Here is a 24706-nt window from a genome sequence, read left to right as displayed (position 1 = left end):
TGCAAGTTAAAAGGAAGCTGAATGTTCATTTTGATGGAGTGAGTGGTGCTGCAGAAGATGTTCACTTTGTGTACATGTCTTTTCCATTTCACTTTTTGTGTTGTTTATTGTTTACCTTAACACAGTGATACCTTTTGACATATGCTAATTACATCTCATTTGATGTTGACCTTCCCTTTGTGTGGTAGGCAAGGCAGGCAGCGTCTCCTGCTTCCCTCCGTGGGCAGGTTGAGAGACATAGGTCCTCAGTTTATAACTGAGATACTTGGCCTGGAGCATGGGTGGACTGGTGTGGAGCGTGGGTGGCTAAGCTGTTACAGAGAGGCCCAAAACGTAATGGCTTCAGTTACAGAGAAGCTGGTGTGTCACTTGCATAACAATCCAGAAGAGAGTGGTTCAGTGATACAGACCAGCACATGGCCGACATGCCAGATGTGACTTCCACCTTTGTGTCAGCTAGTGAAAAGGGCAAAATATCAGGAAGGAGGCGTTGTGGGATTTGTACACTTCATTTCAGCTCATAGTATGTTGGTTGGAGCTTGGTCATTTGGCAGCTCTGACAAGAAGGTGATAGGTACAGCAGACAGCCACGTGTCCAGCCCAAATGTGGAACTGTGAGAAAAAATTACTAGGGGATAGTCGTATAAAAAATGCTGTAATTCCTAGTTCCAGGGTCTTTCCATTCCATATTCATTGTAAAATGCAATTAAACATGTGATGGCCCTAAAATCCAGAGATGCTTTACATTTTCCTAAGTAACTGCTTCTATTTGCATTGTACTCTGAATTTCTTAAGGCATTTACCTTTGGTATTGATAATATAGCCCTATAATAAACCTCGGATTATGGAGGAGAAATCCGAGGCATGTTGATGGCAAAAGACTTATTTAAGATTAACATCTAATGATTAGCATCTAGTCCCCGGTCTTCAGCCCTCCACATGGATGTCTTTTTATTGGTCCACCGTCCATACTAAGACAAAAATAATTTATGGAAACTTCATATTAGATCCTTGCCATTTGTTAGCTTTTCTTCTTTATGAGTATTACATTCTGTCTTTGCATAATTCTCCTCGGTCTGAGAACCTCTTGAGTCTTTCCTGCAAAAATAGGTATTGTCATAATTTAAATGGATGTAGCAACACATTTAAAATGAATTCCTGACATGTATTTTAAATGTAACAAGTTGTCTTGTGTTTATTTACTTTATACATTGAAATATGTATATATTTGCATGTTCTGCTTTTATATATATTTACATATCTCTTAATGTATTCATTAAGTAGCAGCTTAATGAAGTCAATGTTTAATTCATTCATCCTCCAAGATTTCTCTTTTTTTCCTTTATAAACAATAGTTTGAGCTGTTGTCTGCTACAGTAATAGTATCTCTGCCTACCCACATCAGAAATTCAGTAGTAGCACTGCAAATCAAGTGTTATTTGTATTGATACACAGTTCTTAGGAAATGAGACAAATACAGCAGTATCTGCTTTATTATTTTTAAATAGCCAACCTAAAACTAAATTTGATATAAAATATTTTGACTCTTGTTATTGCCATGAACAAGTTATAGGTATATCAATATTTTTTATTACTTCCACATTCTAGAGCCTGACTTTTTAAACTAAAGAAAAATTAGATTGCCCCTAATGTTTTCTAAAAATCTCATACCAGACTATAATATTTGCGCTTTCAATTGTTTAAAGGTGTTACATTACTTTAACTCAATCACTTCATTTAACCATGAGTGGAGCTCCAGCTGGACCTGCTGGTACAGGGAAAACAGAAACTACCAAAGATCTTGGACGTGCCCTTGGCATGATGGTTTATGTATTCAACTGTTCAGAGCAAATGGACTACAAAGTAAGTGAGTTAGAAAATGTTACATTCTAACAATATTATCCCTGATTTGGAATGATTGAAACTAATAGCTCAAAACCCCCTTCTGTTAAATTCTTAATGCCTTGCTCTATGACTTAGTCCATAGGAAATATCTATAAGGGGTTGGTGCAGACAGGAGCTTGGGGCTGCTTTGATGAATTCAATCGAATTTCTGTGGAAGTTCTGTCAGTGGTGGCCGTACAAGTGAAAATGATACACGATGCCATCAGAAACAGGAAAAAGAGGTGAGTAGAGAATTGCTTCTTTCTGTTGTTACAAATAGAAGGAGGAACATGAAGTAATGCAGTAAAACCTCACCTTTCCTTTCTCTTGCTGCCTCTCTTGGTCTCAAGAAATGGATAAAAGAAAAGAAACTGGTTTATTTTGAAGAATGATTTCCCATTTTTTATTAGTGGTTTTTAATGGTTGAATACAACAAAAGTGAACTACCTTAATACTGAAAAAAATAAACACCTCTAATCTAAATAATCATAATGATATGTCGTAATCTAACTTGACCTTCTGGTGGCACTGGACACCATTGGTCCCTTCCTTCTGTAGGGCACACTTCTTCCTATAGGTTCCAGGACACCACTATTCTCCTGGTTTTTCTTCCACCCTCAGGGATGCTCCTGAGCTGATTACTTCTCCTCTATAAAATTGGAAAAAGTACAGTGGCTACCATACAGATGACTATGATAACTAAATACAGAGCATTTGGACAAGTGTCTGACATGTAGTAAGCACTGTGTCAGTGTTTGCTGTTAATTTTTCTTGTTAGTATTTCTTGATCTTATTAATACTTGATATCACAGGCCTCAATCTTTGGGTCTTGTTCCCTTCATGATTTCACCCAGTTACATGCTTTGAGAATCCTCTGCTTGCTGCTGGCTGCCAAATGCCCAACATTGTTTCTCTGATACCTTGATTTCCAAAGATTGTATCGGTAGGGGCATCTCAAGGCTCCACTTGATGTCCTGTAGGCCTGTTAGATTTAATAGATCCAAATTCAAAATCCTGGCCTCTCCAGCAACGCCTGCTTGATCACTGTTCCATCATAGTAGATAACACCCACACACTCTGCTACTCCCTTAGTTACTTCAGAAGCTTCCCAAATATCTCCAGAGCCTAATAACTCTTCAACATGATGCCATACTCTAAAAGATAAAACATGACTGGCACTTAGGATCTGATGGCTTAATTTGGGAAATAAGTATGGGGGCACCTGGGTGGCTCAGTGGGTTAAACATCTGACTCTTGATTTTGGCTCAGGTCATGATCTCAGGATCGTGAGATTGAGCCCTGCATCAGGCTCCATACTCAGTGGGGTGTCTGCTTGTCCCTCTCCCTTCCCCTCTGTTCCTCCCCACGCTGGTTCTTTCTCCCTAGAAAAAAAATATATTTTTAAATCCTAAATAAGTATTATAGTACTCAATTGTGATTTTCTTTGTAACATTTTTTGAATAAAGGGCAATCCCATTTATGTGGCCTACCCAATCACCCCACCTGTTAGGGTATTTTGTTCAGCTAGCTATTTTGTCCACAGGAACATGTCAGTCTCCCGGTGAGGGAAGGATTGTCTACCCCCTTGAAACTATATTATATAGGTTTCCAGTTATTGTAGACAATATCTGGATATTCCTACCTCCTAGAAAAACCCCTCAGTCCATCTACTGCATGGCGCTAGGGTATCAGTTGCCTGTGACCACATGTCTGCTGCCTTACTTCCCCCTGCCATGTTAGAGAAGTTAGATTATTTGCTCTTTGCACCCCCCGCCCGACATATTTTTAGTTTTTAGTCAAAATCTTATGATTTGATGTCACCCATATGTTGTTGGAGACCATCCTTTCTTACAGAGACTTATGTAACTGATCCATGCAAGGATTTCTTGGACACTCCCAACCATATTTATTGATAGTTTACTCTTTGTCCATGTCTGTGTATATGTGAGTTGTACCTGTTCATCTCATGCTAGCTCAATGACAGATGGCTAGGCTTTTTCATGATTGCATTAATTTTATTACATAATTTTTATATCCAAGGATTTGATAGGTGGGATCATGCCTTAGTGAAGCCTACAAGCATCTTGCTGGCTCTACCCCCTCAAAGTCCATACTCGTGACTGTGGTTATTCCTGCTGTGTGTCACGGGAGAGCAGTTAGATTAGTTCCCTCTCTGTGAGCAGCGCTAGACCTGTCTGCCTTCCCTGGTGTGATAGGCTGGCAATGAAGTTTTCTTCATTTTTACCTTGGCTACACAAAATCCATCTTCTCTTAATTGTCTAATGCCTCAGAAGCCCTTAATCCTAAAAATTTGGCTCTCATTTCACTCTCCATTCTGTGACATAGGCCCAGCTCTTTAACTACTTGAGCCTTTCTGTTTCTCAATAAGAGAAAACTTTATACTTTGTCATTTACCCTCATCTGAAAATCTCCTTCCACTTATCCTTCACTTTGACTCCTCTGGCCTTTGTCCATTCCATGGCCCTGGCCAACAGCATCTAACTGGTCCCTTGCAGATCTTTCTACAAATTTTTCACTGCTTCTCCAGTGCCTTTAAGTGATGACAGTAGCAATAGTCATAGCTAATGTCTGTTGAGTAGTTGCCATTTCCCAGGCACTGTCCTCTTAGCCATTTATATGCATAATCTCTTTTAATCCTCATATAATCCAATAAGGTAGGTAATATTATCCCCTCCCTCTTGCCTTCTTATGAGATGGAGGGAATTGGCACATGTCTTAAGCGATAGAGCTAGTCTCTGAACACTCACAGTCTGGCTCCAGAGCTGACTGGAGCTCTGACTGTGTCATAACCACCACACATTCTGTCTCTCAGTGGTACTCAACAGAGACTTTTGCTGAATAAGTGGGGAGAAGGGTGGGAGGGAGTGAGGGGAGAGGGTGAGCAGATAGGCAAAATGAAGACTGAACAAAGAAGCCACTTTGTCCTCTTAACATGGATATTTTCTATCTGTGTAGTATCCTATTCAAGTAATCACAGCCCACACTGAAGGCAGAAATGACATCACCTCTCAATAACTATTAAAGTAGTCAAGTCCTCATTTTTATAGTCTAGCCTATCTGGCTGTGCTAAAATAGAAAAGAGTACCTCCTATATTTGTCACTCTTTGCAGGGAAAGGGAGTGCATTTTTAATAAACATGCTTGAAAACATCTTCAAAATATGTATGCATATGAATTTAAAGAAAATCACCCAGAATCAACAGTTCCCTAATAATAATTTGCATTTTGCAGTGGTTTGCATTTGTCAATGTGTAGTCACATTTAAGGAACACATTTAATTCCATCAACATTCTTCTTCTGGTAGATTTGTATTTCTTGGGGAAGCCATCACACTGAAGCCATCAGTTGGAATATTTATTACTATGAACCCAGGATATGCTGGTCGAACCGAATTACCGGAAAATCTCAAAGCTCTTTTCAGGCAAGTGTTAAGCTTCATGGTTTAGCATCTGGAGCACTCATGCCACCTAACGTTGCTGGTTTGCACTGTTAAATGATTTGTTTTTTCTTGAGAATTCCTATGGAAAACCCCTTATTATTTCTCTGGGATTCCCTGATAGTGAGAACTTTCATCATAATAAATTAACTCTTTTGAAATATGAAGCCAGAACTTAAAATCATTACTTAAAGGTTACATGGTACATTTGAACACTTAATACCAGCCCTTTTGCAATAATGTTTTTAATACAAATAGTTTTTACCAGTTACAGAATATTTGGAAAATATAGAAAAGAATAAAGAAACTGTGACAGCTTTAACACCCAGAAATGATTGTTATATTTTTTTCTGGTCTCAGAAATGATTGTTATATTTTTTTCTGGTCTCTTTTATAATTCAGATTTTATGGAGTTTAGATACCAGGTGAGGTGTGATTTTTATTTTGTTCTCATTTACTATTTTGACATAAGTAATTTATTGTATTATTGGAAATTCCTTGGAAATGCTCTTTTATGTAGCTTCAAAATAGTCTCTCTCATGGCTTGTCCATAATTTTCTTAACCATTCCCTATTGTCTGACATGAAGGGTTTGTGTTTTTCTTTACAGTTTTTTTATGATCATAAAATAACAGGCTATAAGCATCTTTTCACATGAAGAGTTACCTATTTCAGATTATTACCCAGAATAGATTCCTACATGTAGAGCTACCTGGTGAATGATTGATGACCTATTGATGACCTGCTTTCCAAAAATATGTACCAACATATATCCTTACTAACAGTCTGTTAGAGAAGCTGTGCTCGATCTGAACCAGTTATGTTTAACTCCTTTTTTAAATCAACCTTGTTCAGGTAAAATTCCATATAATAAAATGCATGCATTTAAGGGTACCGTTGGTGAAAAAGTTACCACAATCAAGGTTTGGAATATTTCCAACACAACTGGGGAGCTGTCTTGTGCCTCTTTGAGGTTAACACCCATACCACAGATGGGCCTTCTGTGACTTTAGGTTAAATTTGTCATTCTTTGAGTTCGTGTTAAATGACCCTGTACAGCATGTACTTGTTTCTATTAGCCTCTTCCCTTGAACGTGAAGGTTTTGGAATTCTTCCAAGTTGAGCATAGCAGTAGTTCCATTTTGAAGCTGATGTGTACTCTATTGTGGAGACATACTACAATTTGTAGAACTGTCCACCAGTTGATGGACATTTGAGTTGTTTCCATCTTGGGGCTTTTATGAGTAAAGCTGCTGTGAACATTCATCTACAATCCTTGTGTGAACATACATTTTCTTTTGAGTAAATATGCGTGAAAGTTTCATGGCAAACGTGTGTTTGACTTCATCAGAATGTGCCAATCTGAATTCCAAGATGGTTATACTGCTTTACAGTCTCACCATCAGTGTATGAGAATTCCACTTGCTGTACGTTCTTAGCAAAACTTCATATATCCAGTCTTTTCAGTTTTAGACCATCTAAGAGATACATAGTAGCAGGTCATTGTGGGTTTAGTTTGCTGCATTTCCATGATGGCTAATGATGTTGAACATTTTCTCATATAACTTACTGGCCATTCCCATACTTCACTTTTGTGAAGTGCTGTATTGTATGTGCTTCCTTTGTTAAATTCATATATTGCAAATATTTTTCTCTTAACATGTGGCATGCCTTTTAACTTTCTTACTGGGGTCCATGAAAGAAGTTTTAAATTTGGCATAATATAGTTTAGCAATTTGCTTTTTAAAATATGCTGGTGAAGAAAGTTTGACTAGCCCCATGTTGTAAAAGTTTTCAAGTATGTTTTCTTCCAGAAGTTCTAGTTTACAGTTTTCATGTGGTTTTATATTTCTTTGTGTTAATGTGCTGGATGATATTGATTGATTTTTCAAATGCTAAACAGTTCTTCAGTGTTGCATTCCTGGGATAAACTCCACTTGGTCAAGAGATACTATTTTTATAGTTATATTTGTTGCTGGATTCAATATGCTACTACTTTGTTAAGGATTTTTATATCTACACCAGAGGGATATTGGTCTGCAGTGTCCTTTGTTATAATATATTTAACTTGTTTTGATATTGGGATGATACTAAACTGGTGTAATGAGTTGGCCATTTTCTTGTCTATTTTCTTCAGAGTTTGTGTAGAATTGGTATTATTTATCCCATAAATATATGATAGAATTATTCAGTGAAGCCATCTGGGCCTAGATTTTTCTTTGTGGCAGTTTTTTCAATGCTAAACTCAATTTCTTTAATAGATATGGAGTCTTTCAGATGTTTTTTGTTCTCGAATTAGTTGTGATAATTTGCATCTTTTAAGAAATCTCTTCACATTATCCAGATTATTGAATGCAATGGCATTCATTTGTTCATGATATTCCCTTATCAATAGTGAGGTCCTGAAGTGCATGTGTGTCATGGATAACTTGTGTCTTCTCTCCTTTTCTTGCTCTGTTGAGCTTGAGGCTTATCAGTTAACGTTTTTAAAGAGCTCTCGGGTGTTCACACTATGTATTTTTCACTGTCTGCCCTCAAAAGGATATGCCACTTAACATACAAAGTAAGAACCTCTGTAGCTTTTAGAGATTTCTTTCATTTCTTTTTTTTTTTTTTTTTTTTTTATGATAGTCACACAGAGAGAGAGAGAAGCAGAGACATAGGCAGAGGGAGAAGCAGGCTCCATGCACCGGGAGCCCGATGTGGGATTTGATCCCGGGTCTCCAGGATCGCGCCCCGGGCCAAAGGCAGGCACTAAACCGCTGCGCCACCCAGGGATCCCTCTTTCATTTTTTTTAAGCTTAAGTTTTACTTACATAAGCTTGCATAACCATGTTTCATTTGTATTTTCTCCTAATTTTTATACTTTTTAATTTTAGTACTTTATTTATTGAGAACTTGTTTTGGTAGGTAACAAGAGTATTTAAACAGAATTCTTTTCCCAAATAGTCAACTACTCTAGCATGCTTACTGAATGTTTTCCTTTCCTCATAAAACAGCTTTGTCTAGCACAACAGTTCTGTAATATGTTTTTCTTGAAAAATAATCTTAGAGAATAACGATCCTAGAAATGTAATGATTATAGAATGCTTTTATTTGAAACTTTTACATCTATGCAGTATTTTTACATTTGTATCCCAGTTCGTCTCCTACCTGTTTTCACTCGGGTCTTAAAACTTGGAATTGTTTAGTGATGTTTTCATAAATTTGGTTAAACTATGGACAGCATCATTGATGTTGGGGTGCTAGTACTTGCATCAGCAAAGTTTGAAGGACAATTTGGATGATGCAGGTAGCATTCATGAGTGGAGACAGAATGCCTGAGCCTTAAGAGCACCATGACTCCACCACCTCCCTGCTATGGGGCCTGGGCATGTGCTTGCCCTTCTCAGAACCTTGGTCTGCACCTCTCCAAAATACAAGTGAGAAGAATAGCCACTTCCTAGAGTTGTGAGAGTTAAGGGAGAAAGTGCATGAAAAGCTTCTAGCACCCTCTATGACATGAAGAAAGTGCTAGTAAATACAAGTCCTTAAAAAAAAAAAAATACAAGTCCTTAATATTAACGCACTTAGCAAGCAAGTCAGTTACCACTTTTTCTCTCCCCTACTTCTGTTCATCTTTATTGCTTCTATCATATGCTAGAGTACAAAAATGTGGGGAAAGTGTGGGCTCAGTTTAAGTAGGAGAAGTTCTCATGGCACAGCTCCAAAGAAACTTAGGAATGTTCAGCGTGAAAATTAGATATGCATGAAGTAGACTATAATTATATTTACAAGAGCAGGTGGATAAATATTATTGGACTGTGTGCTTTAAGAAGTCTCAAAACACAGACTTACTTTCTTGGTTCCTTCTTTGCACTTCAGTTGCATGGAATTTTTTTTTTTTTTGAGATTTTGCATTAAATGGCAGTGGTCTTTGGGGAGGCCTTTCTGGAAGTCCCCCTCCAAAAAGGGGATTTAAACGTTATGTTTCACTAAATTTTGATCTTAAAAGTCTAACAAAGCTGGCCTGAGGCAGTGGTATGCTGGAAATGGCCTGTACCACCTTGAAAGAGCTGAGGGTTAAATTTTCATGAAATTTTTGAGTTTGTTATTTAAGCACAGCCACTGATAGAAACTAAATTATATGAACACGTGACTGTATTTAAAACAAAGGCGAAAAATACTCAAAATGCATCACTTCCTAATTAAATTTTGCTATTTTGTTAATATTGATGCTCTTGGGTCCTTCATATCTGTTTTGTCTGCTTGGCGGTGTGCTGCTGCGCATCTCTTGCCAGGCCCACATTTAGCGATGTATTGAGAGGTTGAAGTTAGCCATGGTGGAGGTATTTATTTCAGGAAACCAGCAATGCTATTTTTTGGAGAGCCGGTCATTAAACATTTACCAGCCAAGCACTGGCCATGGGAAAAAGTGGCCTCCAGCACCAGATAGCATTCATCTTTGCAAAGTGACAACTTCTAGAAGTTTCCTGGATACACCACACATTTCCCTTAAACTCCTACACCCAATCTTCTACCAATTTCACATGTTCCATCTTTGTCTACATATCTGGTAACAGAGGGGACATTTTGTAGTTGAAGTGAAGGAGCTTGTTGGCTGTGATGGACAGAGGTGCTTGGGAATGGTTAGAATGTTGGTACAAATTAATCACTTGATTTCAGCAATTGGCACTTACTACCTTATAACATTGTAAAGTTGAATTTCTTATTTACTTTTTAGGCCCTGTGCCATGGTGGCCCCTGACATCGAGCTAATCTGTGAAATCATGTTAGTGGCTGAAGGGTTTGCAGAGGCCCGCTCATTAGCCCGCAAGTTCGTTACATTGTACACGCTCTGCAGGGGGCTCCTCTCCAAGCAGGTGAGGGGCTTTTCTTTTTTTTTTTTTTCCTTTGCTTGGTTTTTACATCCCATTAAAGCTGCTTTGGAAATATAGATGCTGGGTAATTTATCACACACATTGCATCAGACATTTTGGAGTAATTTTTGATTTTCCATAACATTTTGAAAATATTTTATAGTTATTTTTTTCTAAAATTTGAGATATTTTAAGTTGACTTTTTTTTTGAGATTTTATTTATTTATTCATGAGAGATACAGAGAGAGAGGCTGAGACATAGGCAGAGGGAGAAGCAGGCTCCCTGCAGGGAACCTGATGCAGGACTTGATCCCAAGACCCCAGGATCGTGACCCGAGAAAGGCAGATGTTCAACCACTGAGCCATCCAGGCATCCCTTAAGTTGATTTTTTAAAAAGATTTTATTTATTTATTAGAGAGAGCATGAGCAGTGGGAGGGGAAAGGTGCTTGCAGGGAGGGAGAGAAGCAGACTCTCCGCTGAGCAGGGAGACCGATGTGGGGTTTGATCCCAGGACCTTGGGATCATGACCTGAGGCAGATACTTAACCCACTGAGCCACCCAAGCACCCCTTAAGTTGACTGGTTTTTTTTTTGGTACTTCGTACAGTACCAATGGGTTGTACAATGGTATGTGATTTTATCAATGGGCTATGTGATTTTCTTTAACCTTCAACAATGCTATAATTATACATGGAATTTTATGATGTCTTCCTTTCTTGGTAAGAACATTATTTTCTAGCGAGAGATGACAGGAGTGTTCATAAGACCTGATTTTCTGAAGACCTCTCAAGAAATGTTAAATTAAGGGCTCCTGGGTGGCTCAGTCGTCAAGCATCTGCCTTTGGCTCAGGTCATGATCCTGGGGTCCTGGGATCCAGCCCTGAGTTAGGGCTCCCTGCTGAGTGGGGAGTCTGCCTCTCCCCCACACCCTTCTGCCCTCTTCCTGCTCTCTCTCTCTCTCTCGCTCTCTTGCATGCCCTCTCTCAAATAAATACATCTTTTAAAAAAATACATGTTGGGATCCCTGGGTGGCGCAGCGGTTTGGCGCCTGCCTTTGGCCCAGGGCGCGATCCTGGAGACCCGGGATCGAATCCCACGTCGGGCTCCCGGTGCACGGAGCCTGCTTCTCCCTCTGCCTGTGTCTCTGAGCCTCTCTCTCTCTCTCTGTGACTATCATGAATAAATAAATAAAATCTTTAAAAAAAAAATACATGTTAAATTAAAATTTCTCCCATTTTGGTGATAATGTTTTACTTGAAGGTGGGATTGGCTTTTTTGTTTTTGTTTTTACTTTTCTCTATAGTTCCCTAGTCTCTGAAGTGGGTCAGACTTTTAACTCTCCTCACTAGCTTACTTTTTAAATTTTTTTTTTAAAGTATAGTTGGCAGTGATGTTATTTGTTTTGGGTGTACACCATAGTGATTTGATCTCTCTATACATTATGCTATGCTTATCACAAGTGTAGCTACGGTCTGTCACCATACAAGAGTATTACTACCACTGACTGTATTCTCTGCGCTGTGCCTTTTATTCCTGTCTAGTCACTAGCTTCTTGATGTTTCACTGAAGTTGCTGATGTGCTACAAAAATGACATAGGTACTAGTATTGTTATTTTTGAATTCAGCTTTGTGGTCACCTTTGACTTCAGTCTCTTGATGACCTTTCATTAAGTCCTGGTGACATTATTTTGCAGATTTCCAGCATGAAAGTATTAAAATACCACAGAACCACATAGTTACCTGTACTGACAGATGTACTCATTTTAAATTACCTGCTGTTGAGGTGGAATTTGGGATCTGAGAGAGAAATTCATGCTGTCATTTTAATAACTATAAATTTACAATCTGGAGGGAATTCAAAACGAATTTAATAATATGGAAAAACATTTGTGACAGTGTTATATATGAAAAACAGCATACCAGACTAGATGTGATCTACAATTTGCATATGTTTTATATTTTAGATACTCTGTATTTTTTAATATATATATTAAATATATTATTTATGTATAATATATTATATATATATATATATATATATATATATATATATATATATAAAGTGACTGGAAAATACATTGTGGTTTTTAATTTTTGTCTCTGGGTAATCAGACTGTGAGGATTTTTATATTTTTCTCCTTGTTTGTAATATCCTTTTTATTTTGACAAGGAGTTCATTTTTATTTTATCATAGGCAGAAGTCGGAAGAAAAAAATGTCATCGAACCCAGGCAACACAGAGTTGTAGCCACATCCATTTCCAGGGCTGACATTTAGACATTTAGTGAGACATTTACTATATCCAAGTAATATGTTTGTTGGTGGTGGTGATGAGGGTATACAAGAACACATGAAATAGGGGCACTCAGATTTTGGAGTTCAGGAAACTTAGGAGATTGCATTTACAAGAAATAAAAATTAGAAGAAAATGCAGGATGAGAAGATTATCATAGTTATAAGAGGGAGGTTTTGGGAGTAAGGTACAACTTCTAGGCAAGGGAAGTGTTGTCCAACTAGACAGGTGTCCTAGCTGAGATGAGGGAAGGCCATAAGGCCCGGACAGAAGGCCTGAGTTAGGAACAGTTGCTATTCTAAGCTGTAGGGATGAATCTAAAAAGAATCAGTGGACTTTTTAAAGGAATTCATTCATTCATTCATTCATTCATTCATTCATGAGAGAACACACATGTGGGTGGCTGGGGGCGGGCTACAGGGGGAAAGGGAGAGAGACTCTCAAGCGGACACCCTGCTGAGCGTAGAGCCTGACTCGGAGCTTGATCTTGCAACTCTGAGATCATGACCTGAGCTAAAATCCAGGTGCCTCACCAGTGCACATTTTTGACTAAGGGAGTGACGTAATGAAAATGGTGAAGATTATTTTAGCACTTAGCAACATTTACATGTTTGGAGGGTCACCAACTTCTCTTCAACCTGTGTCCAGAATTGTTCTAACTCCTTTCCTTTCATGTTTTTACTGCACTGACCTAACCTCCTTCCTAATCTCTCTGGCCTCCACACTCCAGTTTTTCCCCCTTTCTTCCTCTTCACAAGCTCTAGTCAATTTCTTAATCAGTGGCTCTCAACTGATTTTTTTTTCTATGACTCACAGTAAAAAATACTACTTCTGTTGATACTTAGGACGCAACCATGTGTGTCATATGCACAGCTGAAACAAACATTTTCACCAAACACTTCTTACCCCTCTTATTTGCAACACATTCTGGAATTGTTCATTCTATTCTGTTCTGTTTTATTGCCAGCAGGAATGATGGTCAAGACCTACCAAATTGACTTTATTCACTAATGGATTGAAGAAGGACATATTTATACACGGATATATTGTTTCACTGCCCACAAAGCATTAACTCAATTTTATTCCTACAATAGCCCTGTAAAGTGGTTAGATTCTTTTATGTGCCTTTTTATATAGATGATGATACTTGAAGAGGGTGGAGATTTTCCCAGAGGCACAGTTGGGAGATATTTTAGAGAAGGGCCATCACTCTGTGGGTTGTAGATGAAAGGCAAAAGACAGTAGGCCAGTTATATGTGATCAGTCCGTTAATTCATTGTCCCTTTACTGAGCACCTGCCCTGAGCAGTGCACCATGCTGGGACCTAGAAGATAGAAAGAAGTGGGTCTGGGCTCTGTCCTCCAGGATCCCAGAGCCTATGAAAGGAATCTTCCATCAGGATTATGCAAAAAGTCTCAAAGCAGAGGTACTATTTTGTCACTGAATTATAATAACACAGCTTGGACTGTATTAAATGCCACCATCAGGACTGGAGCATCCAAGTGATTTTGACGTAGGGTATTTAGGGCAGATAGAGATCTGGGCCGGGAGGGGTGGACTCACAGGGTTGTCCATTTAACTGAAGAAGCATGCGTGTTTGGAGGTGAAAACGTTCTGGTAGTTCAACCTCTGAGTTAACTTGATGGGGGAGAAGAGCGGGGAAGACAGGTGGAGCCGGGGGCACACATGGCAGCTCAGTGTGGCGGGAAAAGATCTGCTGACAGAGGCACAGAGCCAGGAGCATGAGGCAGGAGGATGCCGAACGGACATGGTTTTTACAGTTTCCCAGAGAAGAAGATCCTACTTCCCATCCCTAAAGCATGTATTTGTCTGAAGTCTTTCCTTAGAGCTTTTGACTCTTACCTCTGAAGTGACAATCTTACTCCCTCATAAAATTTTTGAGAAAATATAACCTCTGTTTTGATTTTTATAGGATCACTATGACTGGGGACTTCGCGCTATCAAATCTGTCTTGGTCGTAGCGGGCTCCCTGAAACGCGGGGATAAAAACAGGCCCGAAGACCAGGTAGGGCAGTGCTAACTGACACGGGGCTGGTGCTCAGCCAGGGCCTGGGCGGCTTCAGGGGAGTGAAGGCGCGTCCCGGGAAGGTGGGCCTCGCCCAGCGCAACTCCCAGCAGACTCTCTCTTGCATGTAGAATGTTTTGAGGACCGGCATTTCTTAACGTTACAAAAGGCAAGTATTCTGGAGCGTAAGGATAGGACTGGAGGAATGAAAATGGGATTTTGCGAGGTGCTTTTGTTTTTGTTTTCTTAAATTTTTAAATTTTTAAGTTTTATTTAAATTTTCAAATTTTTATTTTTGTAAATATCTTTTTAAAAAAGATTTTATTTATTTATTCATGAGAATACACAGAGAGGAGAGACAGAGAGAGGCAGAGACACAGGCAGAAGGAGAAGCAGGCTCCACGCAGGGAGTCCGACCGGGACTCGATCCCGGGTCTCCAGGATCACACCCTGGGCCGAAGGCGGCGCCAAACCACTGAGCCACCCGGGCTGCCCTTGTTTTTATTTTTTATTGGAGTTCAGTTTGCCAACATATGGCATTATCACCCAGTGCTCATCCCGTCAAGTACCCTTCTAGGTGCTTTTGAAATATCAGCTACAAAAAATATTTTGGAGGTCATACTCAAATAATTCAGCAACCGCTGGTTGATTTCCTCTGAGGAACATTTAGAAAATCTGATTGAGTTGGGATATGAATCCTGAAAAGTCAGTGGAAACAGAATCTAATGGAGCAGAGTGTGTTCCTTCTGTGGGATGGAAGATGAGTGTGAACAATGAATAGGAAGGATGATCGCCTGACACCAGGGAAATGCTTAGGTGGTCATTCACAGCTGCTAGGGGACTGTTTTACCTTTGCTGGGGAGAAACAATAACAGCCTTCTGCTCTAATCTTTTTGAAGTATTTTTCCTTTATTAAGTAGCGAGAACATGGATATGCAGGGTTGTATGTATTCCATACGGCTTGAGAGGCTGAAAAAGATCGATTTCTTTAGAGCTTCTCTTCATGTTAAAGGATACTTCCCTAATTCTCTATTTCTATGATACTTCTTTCTCCTCCTCTCAATCATAATTCATAATTGGGTTGGGATTTTCTTGCATTTCTTTGTTCTGCTGTCTTGTTACTGCTGTTTGAATTGCTCATCTCTTTCTGTAAAAGTCATCCTGATGTTCAGGTTACTGCTTTTAAAATCAAAAGCCCTCTTTAGTTTTCAGCCAATACAGAACAAATAGCCAAAATAAAAACAGTTCAGTTTGTCAGTCTGAGATTCTCAGAGATTCTCTTTGAACAAATGATCTGATGGGCCTGGTTAATTTATATCCTGGAGTTTGAGGACTAAGGAGGGAAGAGCCTCAGACCCTTTGTCAAGATCAAAATAGATCATTGGAGGATCAGAGCCTCCTTGCTGCCTGGGGTCTGAGGTTTGTGATAACAGCAGAGCTTTCTCGTGTTCGGATAGGTGAACTTGTAAGCGTTGACCCTCCCTCTAGGTAGAAGGCCATCCTTTTTTTTTTTTTTTTTTAAAGATTTTATTTATTTATTTATGAGAGACACACAGAGAGAGAGAGAGAGGCAGAGACACAGGCAGAGGGAGAAGCAGGCTCCATGCATGGAGCCTGATGTGGGACTCGATCCTGGGATCACGGGATCACACCCTGGGCCAAAGGCAGGTGCTCAACCACTGAGCCACCCAGGGATCCCTGAAGGCCATCCTAATAGAGGACCAGTATCAATATCCCATGCTTTAGATGTAAAGTAAAAATAACATCTTCAGTTGTGGAGGTGTTTGTTACACCCTGTCTTGGCTTTTTCAATAAAATGTTTTCTTTCCAGGTACTCATGAGAGCGTTAAGGGACTTCAACCTGCCTAAAATAGTGACGGATGACATTCCCGTGTTTTTGGGACTGGTTGGTGACCTGTTCCCAGCCCTGGATGTGCCCCGGAGGAGGGCGCCACACTTTGAACAGGTGGTTAGGCAGTCCACCTTGGAGCTCCGGCTGCAGCCTGAGGAGAGCTTCACCCTTAAGGTAAAAGAAGCTTGTGGGGTCCCTGGGTGGCGCAGCGGTTTGGCGCCTGCCTTTGGCCCAGGGCGCGATCCTGGAGACCCGGGATCGAATCCCACATCGGGCTCCCGGTGCATGGAGCCTGCTTCTCCCTCTGCCTGTGTCTCTGCCTCTCTCTCTCTCTCTCTCTCTGTGACTATCATAAATAAATAAAAAAAAAATTAAAAAAAAAAAAAAAAAAGAAGCTTGTGCTTTTCATGGCAGCTCTTGAGATTTACAATGGGAATGACTCTAATCTAAGTGGCCATTAGCCAAAATGTTAATTTACGTATGCCACGGACCTTTATACTTAACGTGTTCTTTTAAGTATTCTAAATTGACAGGCTTTACGATAGAATAGAGAGATATTTTATAGTTTGATTCCAGGAGAAGGAACATAGTTCCTTCTATGGAACTATGGAAGGAACTTCTATGGAACTTATGGTTGTAAGCATAAGCATACTTTTTCAGTAGTTGGCAAAAATCCCCTCGTTGTTCTTAGTGACATGGCTCAGAAATTAATTTTGCTCTCTCCACCTTAGAGAAAACAGGAAGTGAATCATTAGCACGTGCTTTGAGTAGGGAAAGAAATGTTGGCACGTATGACATCCGACTTCTCAAGGGCTTGTGCATATGCTTGCTCTACTTGGGTGTAGTGAATACTTGGACATTAAAATGCACTCGGTGTCTATCTTAGGTATCTTAAAGGATGGAAGTCATTACTCGAGGGTCGGTAATTAGCTGTGTACTCTTTGCGTTCAGCACTTTGTGAGGAGGCCTTTGTTTGGTCAGGAATTCCTGCCATGTGAAAGCACTAATGGACCTCCCTTCTGCCTGTTATCAGTGACTCACTGAGTAATGGTTTTTCTTCATTCTTGCTCCCATGTTGTACTTGGGGAGATCCAGGAGAAACTGGAGTTGGCACTTGTCATCTCTCATAACTTTCCTGGAACGTAATTTTGTCAGTGGGAGCTGGCTTGAGTTTTTTTTTTTTTTTTAAGATTTTATTTATTTATTCATGAGAGACACACACACACACACAGAGAGGCCAAGACACAAGCAGAGCTTCAAGAAGCAGGCCCCATGCAGGGAGCCCGACGTGGGACTCGATCCTGGGTCTCCAGGTTCATGCCCTGGGCTGCAGGCGGCACTAAACCGCTGAGCCACCAGGGCTGCCCTGGCTTGAGTTTTAAGTAAAGAATTAACCAGAAGTGGGTAGGGATTTCTTGTGGAGGGGGGAAGGGGGATTCCTGTTTTTGTTTTTTGTTTTTTACTTTGTTGTTAAATCACCAACTCATGAAAGGAACCGGTGACTGTTCGGTTGGCAGGTTGTCCAGCTTGAGGAACTGTTGGCTGTGCGGCACTCTGTGTTTGTGGTTGGCAACGCAGGCACGGGCAAGAGTAAGGTATGGTAAATTGCCTGTTAGTTTTCAGCCACAGAAGGAACAAACGTTGGTTGGGCATATTTTCCTTTCTGTTTAAGAGTTCGCTTCATTGAAGTTCCCCATAATTTTGAGTTAGAATCTGGGACCCTAATACTGCTTTTTGATCAGTTGACACTGTTTTCTTTCTTTCTTTCTTTTTTTTTTTTTTTTTCATATCCGTGGCAAAGGAGAATGTAACAAATAGAACCTTGTGTTCAAATAGGAAAAGCAAGCTGGAAGAAGATTGGGCTTTCCATATTTATCAAAACTACTTTTTTTTTTTTTTTAAATCTCTCCCAAGCTAGTTTAGATTCTCTTTCCCATATCACTAAGAAAAAACAAATATTTTCCTTCGGTATGTTCTCAGACAAGCAGCCCTCTATAAGGAGCAAAAGAAAACTTGAAAAGGCAAACTTGAAAAGGGAAATGGCAAAACCACATTTGGGGGGTACCTGTTATGTGCTGTGGTGGGTGCATTATGTGTGATTTATTGTGCACAGCGATGATATATTCTGGGTATTATTCTTCCCCCATTTTTACTCCACTGCTTGATTTTGTTTGATCTTATGGACAATCCTGGCAACATACTTATTTTCTTGGTTGGCAGACCATATATGCAGAATTATATGCATTTTAATTCAGGGTGCTTAGGTATAAACATGTTGAGTAGCCAAAGACTAAAAATAATCAGTAGGCATATGAGACTTTAGAACATGGGTGCCTATGGAACTTGCCAGTATTTAGATCACAACCCGAAGTAGAACAATTGCAAAGGGAGGCCCGGTATTGGGATGTTCTAGTGAAAAATGTAATAACTGAAATATTGAAGTAGATAACTGATAGACCTGTAATTATTTTGTTAGAGTAAGTTTCAGATGTGGGCCATGGTTCAGGGAAGGATAAAATTAAATTCTGTAATTTCCAGTAGATTAATGGTTTCTAAAAATACAAGCTTAATATTCCTAAGGCATTCAATTTCTTTCATCTAGTCTTCACTGATTCTGTTCTATTCAACCTTTACTTAAGCTGATAGAACTAGAACACTGGAGCTCAGGGCCATGTTACTTAGCAACTTACTCTTCCAAAGTCTTTGGCAGTTGTTTATCAGTCTTTCAAACGCCTATGAGTAGGTCAGGATGATAAATATCTAAAATAAAAATCATGGCTTTTCAGAGAAAGCAAAAAGGGATAGTTGGGGCAGATATTTGGGGTAAAGTGTCAGTTAATTAAACAGACACAGATAAAGCATCTATCCAGTAAATTCTTAGCTTCAAGGATTCTTTTTCTCAATTTACCTAGATCAGAGTTTCTCAGCTTCATTCACTGTTAACGTGCTGGGTCAAATAACTCTTTTCTGTGGTGGCTGACCTGTGCATCCATTGTAGGATATTGAGCAGCATCCGTGGCTTCTGTTCAGTACATGGCCTCTTCCTCAGGTCCAGGGCATCTCCTGCTGAGAACTATTGCTCTAGGTCACTAGGTGTCAAAGTATGTCCAGACTAGCATCACAGGCATCACCTGGGATGTTACTAGAAAATGCAAATCGTCAGTCCCATCCTAGACCTACTGAATTAGAAATTCCAGGATTAGGCCCGGCCATCCGAGTCTTAACATCCACTAAGTGATTCTGATGCACCTACATATAGGCAGAGTGGATTTTAATAACCTAAACAGGAACATTTGTTTACTTATTTGCATACATGTTTTAAAATCTCAAATGATAGAGTGACTTCCTCTAGTCTACAGGATTCAAAGAATCAGGTGAAGAGATCCTAAGTGATTGTAGGATTAAATTTTTGACAATGGTAATGAAAATGTTCCCACGTCAATTTTTTTCCCATACTTAACACCCGAAGAATTTCTAGAAACATAAAATGAATAAAGAAAATCCTTTAGAAATCATTTACTTTCCATTTGCCTTACAGGAGTATTAGTTTTCTTAGCTTCTTTCCTTCTTCCCTTCAGATTTTGAGAACGCTGAACCGAACATACGTTAACATGAAACAAAAACCTACTTGGAATGACTTAAACCCCAAAGCTGTGACAACAGATGAACTCTTTGGTTTCATACATCACGCTACTCGAGAATGGAAAGATGGCAAGTAGTATTTCCCCTTTACAAGTGCTAAAATTTCTTTATCCAGAAAACCGTTTCTCGGTTCAGGCCAATTTCAGTCATAGCTGTAGATTTATTGTTTATGTGTTGGCATTATTGGAAATATAGTAGCTCACAACAGCATTTATAACCAATAAATTAAAATTAGATTTGAATAAGTGGTCGATTTGCATTCAGCAAGTTTGTGCTCAGAGCTGTGTATTTTATCCCATGTCAATTATGTCAGGACACCCTGTAAACCAAGAAGGAAATGAACTTGACTGCCTCAGGTGAATTTGTAAAGTATCTGCTACCAGACACTCTGTGTCTCCATCTTGGAGTTTCAGGCAGACTCTGTTCTAGACACCAGGGACAAAAGTTAATGGGACATGTTTCTTGTCCTGAAAGTTTGTTTTTGCAGACAAGCAGATCCTTTTGTTAAAATTTGTTACTACTTTCCATTTCAGTAAATACACTAATCTTGGCATCATCTTGGAGTCCTTTTCCCCCTTTCATGCCATACGTTCAACCTCACAGCAAATCCTACAGGCTTTACCTTTAAATAATCTATTGTCTCCCAGTACCTTTTGTCTTTTCTTCTGCTCCCCTGTTAGCCTGTACTGTCACCTCTTGTCTGTATTTGTGCAGTAGTCCCCGCTCTAGTCTCCCTGCAGTTCATTTTTCATACAACAGACAAAAGGGCCCTCTTCAAAATAGGAGTTCTCTGCTTGCAGTTTCCAGTGGGTTCCATCTCCCTTAGAACCTAACCTTTATCCCAGGCTTAGAAGGTTCATTGTGATTAGATCCCCCATCCCCATCTCTGATCTCATTTCCTGTGCTTTGCTCCTCACTTATCATAATCCATACACTCTGGCGTCTTTGCTCTTCCTTGAACATGCCAAGGATCTTCCCTCCATGGGGCCTCTGCACTTGGTGTTCCCACCATTTGCAGCGCTACTGGTAATCCGCATGCCTTAGGTGTCTGGTCAATTCCCACATCAGAGACGACTTTGCTAAGGATCCTATAGGAGCACGCCTCGCCATTCTCTGTTTTCTTACCATGTGTATACACCATTTCCTTAATTTGGGGACAATCAAAATTTACTCTTAGCCTTTCTATCATTTTTTTTTAAAGGACTGTGGCAGAAAGGGAATAATACTGGTTTATGCTGAAAACTTGTGGAAACCGTTCAGATCAGTGATCATTATAAAAGGATGCTGGCTTTTTTTTTTTTTTTAAAGATTTTATTTATTTATTTGAGATAGAGGGAGAGAGAAAGAGAGCAGGAACAGAGGGGAGGTGCAGAGAGAGAGAAGAAGCAGACTTCGCACTGAGCAGGGAGCACAATGTGGGGCTCAATCCCAGGACTCTGGGATCATGACCTGAGCTGAAGACAGACACTTAACCAACTGAGCCACCCAGGTGCCCCCCACACTTTTTAAAAAATGAGTCACAGTAGTAGATTCTACATACTGTCATTTATTGTTTACACAAAATATTTCACAGAGGAAACAAAACCTTCCACATACATGTATCAAAACAGTTTTTCTTACTTCTTATATTATATACCTAAGTTTTTTTTATATTATATACCTGAGTTTTGAAAAAGCAGTAGTTATTAAATACATCATGTAACACACGCAATACTTGGATAAGTAGTGACAGCAAAAAGGCTTATGGATTTAAAATATTTTTATTGGGGTGCTTGGGTGGCTCAGTTGGTTGAACATCCAACTGTTAATTTCAGCTCAGGTCATGACGTCATTGTTGTGGGATCGAGCCCCAAATCCAGTTCCATGCTCAGCAGGGAGTCTGCTTAAGGATGCTCCCTCTCCTTTTGCCCCTCTGTCCCACTCTAAAATAAAATTTAAAAAAATAAATAGGCATGGGTCTGCACAAACGCAATCCCGGATGGCTGTGGCTGGAGCTCACTGGCTGAGACGGGTGGTATTGGCCCTGCTGCTCTGGAGCCCACGTCTGCCTGCCCAGGAACTATTGGCTCTGGCCCAGCTCTCACAAGAAGGTTGTTGATCATTATGAAAATCCTAGAAATGTGGGGTCCCTTCTAGCATCAAAAAATGCTAGAACCATGGGATCCCTGGGTGGCGCAGCGGTTTAGCGCCTGCCTTTGGCCCAGGGCGCGATCCTGGAGACCCGGGATCAAATCCCACGTTGGGCTCCCTGCGTGGAGCCTGCTTTCTCCCTCTGCCTATGTCTCTGCCTCTCTCTCTCTCTCTCTGTGTGACTATCATGAATAAATAAATAAAATCTTAAAAAAAAATGCTAGAACCAGATTGGTACGGGCCCTAGCATATGGTGATATAATGAAATTGCAGATTCAAGTGGATGAAAAGGGGAAATTTGTGGCCTCCAGGTTTAAAACATTTGGCTGTGGGTCTGCAGTTGACTCCAGCTTGTTAGCACCTGAATGGGTAAAAGGGGAGACGGTGGAGGAAGCCTTGACCATGGAGAACATCGACATCACCAAGGAGCTCTGCTTCCCCCCTGAAACTATGCTATTCCTTGCTGGCCAAAGATGTAATCGAAGCTGCCCTGGCTGATGACAAGCTGAAACAAGAACCCAAGAAAGGAGAGATGGAGAAGAAATGAGCCCCCAGCGAAGTGTACAGCGGGTCCCATCTGCTGTCTGTCCTCCTACCACACAGTCACTGTAGATGTTCAGAAGCCCCTCACACTGCAGTAAAAAGAGCTCTGAGACATAAACAGTGGTTGCTGGTCACGTGGTGGCTCCAGTGCAAGCAAAATACATAGTTTACTCCTTCCAAGTCCCATCCTAGCTTTCAGCCCTCTTTTATCACCTTAATATTGTATTGAGTCTAGTTTGAATTGTGTGCATGACCTCAAAACCGAAATCAGTCACAAAGTCTCAAGTGTCGTTAGTCCATGAAGTGTGCAAATACCTAATCTCACCTGAATCTATCTTGGGGAAGATTATCAGTAGAAGTAGTATGATGATTTAATAGAACCAATTATTGTACATAAAACAGATTTGCATATACATATAATAAAAGAATGTAAGACCAATAAATAAATAAAAGGTTTTTATCTTCTAATCTTATGAAGTCATAAACCAATGACCAAATTTCTCAAAGAAGTGTAAAAAAACACTTCTGAGTTAACTTCAGAATTCTCTTCCATGAATATTGTTAGAGAAAAATGGAGAACAATGGAATAAACTAATGCTTGGCCTAAAATAGATACTGAGCATACATACAGGGGAGAGGATAATGTCTTCTTTGGGTATAAGTTTTGCATTGCATGTATGTTTTCTTCTATAAATCCCTCCAACTGTTCTTCAAGGAAGCTACTATCATTTTCTTTTAAAGATTTTATTTATTTATTTGAGCGAGAATGAACTGGAAGGGGGGCAAATGAAGAGGGAAAAGTAGACTCCCTGCTGAATAGGAAGCCTGGTGCAGGGCTTGATCCCAGAACCCTGGGATCATGAGCTGAAGGCAGCCATGTAACCAACTGAGCCACCCAGTGGCCCTACTATCATCTTTGTTTGATGTGTGGGAAAGCCTCTGAGAAGTTAAGGTGCATCCTCATGGAAGTAAAACTTACCCATTGGTCTGCAGTCCAGATATAGCTCAAAAGGTATCCTACATCCTCATCAGAAAAAGGCAGCAAATGTACAGCAAATTTATTTATTTAATAAAAGGGCTTCCCATAGAATAATTGCAGTTTATTTTAGACATAAACAGCACTCAAGTCCATTCTATATTAGGATCATTTACTCTTAATGTGTAGGTCTCTTCTCATCCATTCTGCGAGAACAAGCGAATCTTAAGCATGATGGGCCAAAATGGATCATCCTGGATGGAGATATTGATCCCATGTGGATTGAGTCCCTAAATACTGTCATGGATGATAACAAGGTGAATAATACCCTAGTGCTGAATCTTAAATATCACACCTGGAGTGTAGTAAGATCTATTCACTTGTTGACTTGAATACTAGTTTTTAATCATGAACCTAATGTTCTTTATGTAATTGCTATTTTGATAAGTGGCACTATCCTCATAATTCTCGGAATTTCACTGTTAAAGAATTAAAGGGAAATACATTCTTCTTATCTGTATAAATGTAACCATCTTTAAAGAGAGATATATCTGAGAATTTGGTACACGCCTTACCATTTTCTAAGAGCCAGGCATAAATTATTAAAACTTTGATCAAGTTTGCAATACTTGGATAATAAAAAGAAAAAAATGATGAAATTTTGCCATTAAAATTAAATAGTTCCTGTGGCTACAAAATGCATTTCCAAGCATTTGCTATGGCTAATCCAGCATTCCCAGCAAAAACAAAAAGCAATGTTCCAAGTCCATGAGACACCACTTAAAGCAGCGCAAGGTCTGTGGTTAGGGTCAGGTGAAAGAAATAGGTAATCATCCTTGCTACAGAACAGAATTACTAACCCTCTTAAATAAGCGGTAATTACTGCTTTTCTGCATTAAGACATTGTTCATCATAAATTGTAGGTCTGAGATCTTTATACTTGCATGAGTTTCTACAGGACAATTGATAATTGTGGAATTTCAGATTCTAAACAAATTTTATTTTTATGGTGTTCAGGCCTTTAAATGTAATGAGCATTTAGAGCC

At 39.7% G+C, this 24706-nt stretch overlaps 1 protein-coding gene, 1 long non-coding RNA gene and 1 pseudogene across 2 annotated transcripts in view; 2 read left to right on the top strand and 1 right to left on the bottom strand.

Annotated features, from left to right (window-relative positions):
* Window positions 1-24706, top strand: part of DNAH11 (dynein axonemal heavy chain 11) — a 324061-nt gene that overhangs the window by 121810 nt on the left and 177545 nt on the right. Inside the window, 9 exon segments of the mRNA XM_077856567.1 lie at window positions 1707-1863; window positions 1981-2126; window positions 5209-5325; window positions 10063-10201; window positions 14425-14517; window positions 16349-16543; window positions 17887-17964; window positions 19948-20084; window positions 23827-23977. Of these exon segments, the coding sequence (XP_077712693.1) occupies window positions 1707-1863; window positions 1981-2126; window positions 5209-5325; window positions 10063-10201; window positions 14425-14517; window positions 16349-16543; window positions 17887-17964; window positions 19948-20084; window positions 23827-23977 (1213 nt within the window).
* LOC144288767 (uncharacterized) lies at window positions 1349-20839 on the bottom strand. Its single transcript, XR_013356745.1, has 3 exons — window positions 20662-20839; window positions 2805-2866; window positions 1349-2148 (listed from the first exon to the last, which is right to left on the bottom strand). It is a non-coding gene; the product is annotated as an uncharacterized LOC144288767 (long non-coding RNA).
* Window positions 21990-22688, top strand: LOC144288308 (iron-sulfur cluster assembly enzyme ISCU-like; annotated as a pseudogene).

The sequence above is a fragment of the Canis aureus genome, chromosome 18 (genome assembly GCF_053574225.1).
Source record: "Canis aureus isolate CA01 chromosome 18, VMU_Caureus_v.1.0, whole genome shotgun sequence".
NCBI lineage: Eukaryota > Metazoa > Chordata > Mammalia > Carnivora > Canidae > Canis > Canis aureus.
This window is presented reverse-complemented; position numbering and strand designations above follow the sequence as displayed.